Consider the following 6,718-nt stretch of genomic DNA (forward strand, 5'->3'; position numbering starts at 1 on the left):
CCGTCCTTAGCAAATGGCAGAATTGAGACTGCCAGTGCAACTTTAGTTCTCCCTTGTGTATATGTAATAGATGATCACAAGCTATTCTCTCTGAAGGATCCCTGCCTCAAATTGTGCACAGGCAGGTCTGCAGCTTTTTTATACTTCTTTTTATCTTCATTATCTTAATGACTCTATGCATTATTTACTGCAACCGCCAAAACACTTCAGTGAAGCAGAACTGATTTCCCCAGTGACTTCAGTTTTGCACTTTTTCCATAGTACCCCAGTTTTCTGCAAACGCTGACATCTATTTTTCGAAAGGCCATCTGAGTAATATTTCATTTTACCTTTATAGTTAAAGTACAGAGATTATTGCCAAAAGCTGTCAAGATGCAAAGTAGTTTGGATGCTCAGCTGAGAAACAGGGGGGTTAATTTATCGGCATATTTAGCATTTCAAAGAGCTTATTATGTCCAGAGCAGAATTCTCTTTGAACAGACCTCAGTTACAGCTATGGTTGCTCAGAAAAGTCAAACTGGTTAGGCAGCGAAACAGAAGCATACAAAAAATGGTCACTCGGGGAAGCTTTACTTAAGTGATTTGCCCAATATCATGTAGCGTATCTATCTGTGACACGGATTAAATGAACTTGTTCAAGTCAGAACTCAACTGCCTCTCTCATAAAATGATATATCCCAGGCCCTGCCCTGCTGCTCTATACAATCCCCCATCTCACTCACCCATTTCCATAACAAAGTACACTTTAAGCCACCCATCTTACGCCCCGTATAAATAATATTATTAATTTACTATCAGTCTGGCTAGAATAATTCCCTCAGAAAACTCCACTTAAATTCTGGATTTCAAATGGAAAAGAACTTTATATCTAACACATTAGTAACAGTATAAAATATGTATTTTAAAATAGTATAGATACCTCTGAAGTTTCCCAGGGGGTTATTTTTATGCTTAACATTTTCTATACCAATTTTTATTTTGCAATTAAGTCTTCCACTAACAGCTTGATACCATTTGTTAGACATACAAGTGTTAATTCTCAATAGCTCAAAAAGGAAGAAACAGGCTTAACAGAAGGTCATAAGAAGGCTAGTGGCAGAGCTAAGACTAAATTCAGTAGTTCCTGAAATTCAAACATACACTACTGCAGAAAATCAGGATGATGTATATTTTACTTATGGAGGAGATCAGAGATAACTGAAAGAAAATGAATTTAAATCTACCCTGCATTAATCACAATATTATGTTATTATACATAAAAAGAAATACATAATGAACAGTCCTGCTAAAATATGAAATCACAGAATTATTTTTGTGCAGTCCTTTGGAATCAGCTGTACTCATTAAACCTTGACAGAATGTTTTATAGTCACAGGCAGCTCTTATCATCATCCTAGGGGGGTTAACATGTAATTTTTCTTCCCTTTTCCTACTTGTGTTTTCACTCATTCTGGTTATTCCTGGATCAGTATAAAATTATTTTCCTTAGCTCTTAAAAAATCTTTTCCTAAATTTCTGTGATTTTTTTTTATTAGGAACCTGTTAAGATCAGTGAAAGTTACTTGGTTATATTTATATTGCTAAGCAAATTGTTTTTCAGACTTACCATTCCTCTCTGAAATGTCCCTGGTGTGCCAGATTTATGCAGAAGTCTTAGACCAGAATCTCCTCTTTTTCCATAGATACACAGATAAACTGCAGAATCCGTATCAGCTTGCTCCATGTCACCAGTGTAGACATAAACATGGTATAAAACAACTTCAGAAAATAACCAAAAGAAAAAAAAAATACATGTGTAATCACAATTCAATTTACTCACCACTCTAGCTTAATGGAAATAATGCCAGCAAATTTGATTTGCAATTAATTTGCTCCAATATATTCTCCAGAAATCAGTCTAATTATCTTTTTTTAAGATTGCTAAGACCACATTTATGAATATACAGCAGATGGAATATAATTCAGATGACATTAATAGTGGGAACCAGGTAACCAATATAAATGTAACTGTGCAACATACTCGGATAGACAGGTTTTCCAGCTTCCACTACTGGAAGTTCACAGAGAAAATCTCTATCATCACGATTCTTTGACAGCCATGTGTTTGCTGGAAAATTCAGTGTTTTCTTGCTCTTTAGATGTTGCAGCATCACCTAGAGAAGAAATTCCAGCTATGACTCAGTTCGCTCTTTCCAGTGCTTTGCTTCTCAACACCAAAACATATTTTTCTATATCTTTTCTTCTATCTCAGAAAACAATAACACAATCAGCAAATATGACATACAAAATGGCAGTATGAAAACATTTTTGGTTTTGCAAAAAAACTTTGCAACTACTTTGCAACTTAACTCCTCATAGAGAGGATCTTGATTCACACCCATGGTACCACAGCTGAAACTGCCAGCCTCTACTCTATGAATATGCCTTAGACTTTAAAATTATCTTATTCTTGGAACAAATAAATCTGTAATTGAAATTTCCTTTTTTGCCATAAGAAATGTAACCAATTCTGATTTCTGTGAGTGAACCACCTCTATGTAACACTGTCTGGAGTACTGAAGAGTGAAAACTTTCTGGTAAGTGAGGTTAGGTGAGATTGAGCTTTTGGAAGATGTGGAAAGATTGACACATTTTTATATTAAAATGAAACCAGGCTGAAACTCATCATCTATATCCTTCTGAACTTTGGCAAGGAGAGGATATGTTGAAATATTAAATCAATTTGTACTATATCTGGCTCTTCTACAGCAGACCAAAAGTCAACCTGGGTACCAGCACCCTCTATTTATTCATCTGAAAATAGTTAGAATTCAAATTCTCAAGTTATTTGCCCCTGTACCTTATATATCTGTCTTGTTTCCTGTAACTAAAGGAGTCATCCCTCTCTTTTATGGGAGCAGTTTTTTCTTGGTCTTGAATTATAACAATGCTTACTACAGTTTTTTCCATAGGTCTTCACTAGCAAAAGGTAATCAGTGCCAAAAATTGTCTTTCTGCCATTTTTCTTTGAATGTGCATATAGTATGCATAAGCCTTGCAAACAGAATTATGAAAACAAGGTTTCACATTCAAATTCTAGCACTTAGGAAATCATGACAATATATGCCTTTATCTCACTTTTCCAATAAAATATTATTTAAAGTAAAACAAACACTTCTTTTAACACCAAAGCATGTATTTATTCTATGAAATGCTTCTGCAGCAGTGATTCTTAATCTCTAATGTTTATTGGCAGAGCTCCCCCTGCTGATTCATAACAATTGCAAATAATTAACTGCTTTGTCAGAAAAACACAGCTTTCAACCTGATTTATTTCTTTCTGTGAAAAGAAATATTTGAAATCCCAGGGTTACCCTATGAAATTTGGACCAAAATTTAAAAAAAAAAAAGTATTTTGTAACCACCAGGCTGGAAAGTAGGATTTCTGCAAACATTTAAGTAACAAATATCTATGCTTACATTTAGTTTTGGTACAGTTATAGTTAAGGCCTTTGGGTTAATGTCAAAATATGTTATTACTGTGTAATTCTGATTGTCTAAATCAGGTTTTTCAAGATAAATTAAAGGCTGAAGGATAAGCTTGTGTCTTTTGCAGATTCAAAATAAGAAACAGAAGTACTTATGTGCAATTCTGAAATAAATCTTACATGGGAGTTAGGGATAGCAAGAATTTAGTATGAATTTGATCTGGTGAACATCCCTTAATATCCTGAGAAAAACAGAGTTAAAACAGAAGCAGAAAAGTATTCATTCACCAAATTGAAAAAAACAGCAGGGTTTTTTTCCCTGAAAATGGTCGTGATTGTGAGCTATGTCAGGGCCAATTAGGACTAGCCTACTCTTAAGCAAACATTTTCAATTTTTCATAGCTGGAATTTGTAGCTAGAATCTCCCTAACACACTGAAGAGTACAGGAGAGCTTTCAGAAAGCAAAACTTGGTAGAACCCATCAATACACTAAAATTGGTATCTATGAACGACATGAATTAGGAATAATTGCAAAATAATGCCACATATTTCCAGCTCTCAGGGGATGGACTGTATCAGTGCTTTTGCCATCTCTAAAGCAACCTAAGAAGACAAAGCAATAAGAAAGTATCACAATCAGCATTTTTTGATTTATGAAGCTGTGGCTTCATGAAAAGATGGGCTTTTAGTCCGTATAAAAATTACTAAAGCAGAAAAAAATCACTGTAAAAAATCTCACCCTTTGTAAGTTCCATTCTGATTGTTTATCCAGTAATTCATCAAGTTCAGTTCTTATCTTGTAGATATTGCCAATGCTTTTTATTTTAACCTGAATAAAACCAGAACAATACAACATATAACTACAGACAAAAGTATATATAACTTACACTTTAAACCTGTTCAGGAGAGGCTGCATGCTGATTAAGTAAGGCCGTGCCTTGCAAACTAACGCTGTAACCAAGTCATGATTAAAAGACATCTCAGTCTCAGTCTCCCACAGCTACGCAAGCAGCAGCATCTTAACGGCAGGTACTGGCCTATGAATTCTATGCTTAAAACTGTTGCAGCCTTCAGGACATCTTTCAAAATAAAAAACCCTAAACATTTCCCTTCCTTTTTTTTCATTCATCACATGTGAAATAACTCAAAAATACAGTTCTCATTTATGCATAAACCCCATTTGCCCTGTTGGGTTTGTTTTTTTTTTTCCATTCATTCAATTTGGGCTGTATTTGTGGAAAAAAATATATCTATGTCAGATGTGGAGAATAAAAGATACATAAAACTACATCTTTATCTTTGCAATTGGATCCAGATTTCTTTGAACGACCTAAGTACACAGGAACAGCTCACAACATTTGATTGGCAGATTTTGGATTACAGGATCCAGAAAAGAGACTGCTTCTGTTTTGTCTAAACAGACAATGTTTGCCAGGGAAAAGATTTGGCAAGTGATAGTTGAACTCTTTGAACTTTGAAAAGTAAAAAAGTTGGTGAGGGTCATTCATGAGAGAAATGTAAAATATGAAATTAAATCCACTAAACCACAGGCCACAAATCTTTCATAATGCTGGACAGCAACATGACCATAAACCCTAGTATGTCAAAGTGAAGGATATAAAACTTCTGGAGACCTTAAAAGATAAGCTCTCAAAAGCTGGCAGAACAACTGCAAAACTTTGAAAATCACTGATACTGCCTTTATTTACTGAATATGATTTGCATTCATTCGCATTTTCTTTGCACTTTCAAGCATTATATGTGTTCTTACTTATGAAATTTGCTCTATGCAACGCTATCTTATCCCACTTATCTGGGGTTTGTTTGAAGTTTGATCATTACTTAAAGCGAGCAGAAATAATTTTAAATCATTTATACTGCTAGGAAAGGAAAAGTAAGTGCATTATCATATTATTTCTCAAATAATAATTCTATTAATAAAAGGTGGGTAACAGCCTATTCCACTCCATAATTTACATCAAAAAAATCAAACCTATTTACACTGTACAAAAAATATTTTCTTTTCATTCTTTTAGAAACATCTAGTAGCATATTATCCACTCATTCTTTACCTTCATTAATAAAAAGCCCTCTGCTCTTTTCAGAGGTCAGAATTACCTCAGTTCCTATATCAGCTTTTAGCTGTCTCTTTGGGCTTTTGTACAACAAACTTTTATGTTACAGTCACAGTGTTACCCTGCTTTAGTCAAAGATTTCTAGAAGCAAACAACTTTTACCCTTGATTTCCCTAACACTGAAATGCAGTGGTTGTTTGAGAAAGAATCTGAGGAATTCACAGCTGTATTTGTATTGGTATAGTTGCTACATCGACCTGAATTTCATTAATAAAATAAATGCTAACTCCAGGCTTGCAACACTGTTGTGACAATATGGTTCCTGTCTTTTCCATCAGCTTAAGAAAATAGCTTTGTTCTTTGGAGTCAGATTCTGTTATCCTTGCTTATGCTGCATAATATCTCTCTCTGTAAATAGTCTTGTTAGAGGTAACCTGGAGACTTTGGGATTAAGGCAGCAGTAAAGTAAGGGCATGTGTGCAGCTTGACAGAAAAAACAACTATTGTAACTTTCCACAAACAATTTACACAAACAAACCCACCCACTTCCCAAGTAATATGCGATCCTGTCTTCTTCTTCACAGAGCTGGTGTTCACCGAATAGACAGTGCTGTCATGTTGTCTGTTTATTCTAATGAAACCCTCTTTAGGCTTGTGGTTAAAAAAAAAAAAAGTCACATGATCATTTCATGTATCAATACAAAACATAAACGCACTGAACTTTGTCAGAATGCAGAGTGACTTCTGCCTAAAGCAAGCCGAGGTCTCCTAGAAGAAGCCCTCTGGTATCTTTCTTGATTTTTCTCATGCATGGTCTTAGAAAGGATTAAACAGACAATGACTACTCACATGGGTAAGGTAAGAGAGGGAAGACCACATATTAATGGTTTCCATTTGTCAAGATAGTCCTACTCAAATTTTTCATAGTTGTGCATAATGCTGACAAAGTGAATGGTGAAAGAAAAATTACCCCAAACTGCCTGATTATTACAGGCTTTCAGAAGCTGTTTTCTTCCTAGAACTCCTGGCTGGAGCCATGATTAAGTTGATTGCTTTAAAAAATAAAATTTGTTATCTTCTGCTCTAGAAAATATCAGTGAAACCATATCTAGCTCAAAGATGTAAATGATAAAAAAGTGATGTAATTTTTTTTTTAAGTCTTGCATTTCTCTCCT

At 34.7% G+C, this 6,718-nt stretch overlaps 1 protein-coding gene across 1 annotated transcript in view; it reads right to left on the reverse strand.

Annotated features, from left to right (window-relative positions):
• RP1 (RP1 axonemal microtubule associated) overlaps nucleotides 1-6,718 on the reverse strand; it is a 180,939-nt gene that overhangs the window by 121,400 nt on the left and 52,821 nt on the right. Inside the window, 3 exon segments of the mRNA XM_035895877.1 lie at nucleotides 1,607-1,758; nucleotides 2,021-2,153; nucleotides 4,208-4,297. Coding sequence (XP_035751770.1) covers nucleotides 1,607-1,758; nucleotides 2,021-2,153; nucleotides 4,208-4,297 — 375 coding nt within the window.

The sequence above is a fragment of the Egretta garzetta genome, unplaced genomic scaffold (genome assembly GCF_000687185.1).
Source record: "Egretta garzetta isolate BGI_Z169 unplaced genomic scaffold, ASM68718v1 scaffold36, whole genome shotgun sequence".
Classification (NCBI taxonomy): Eukaryota; Metazoa; Chordata; class Aves; order Pelecaniformes; family Ardeidae; genus Egretta; species Egretta garzetta.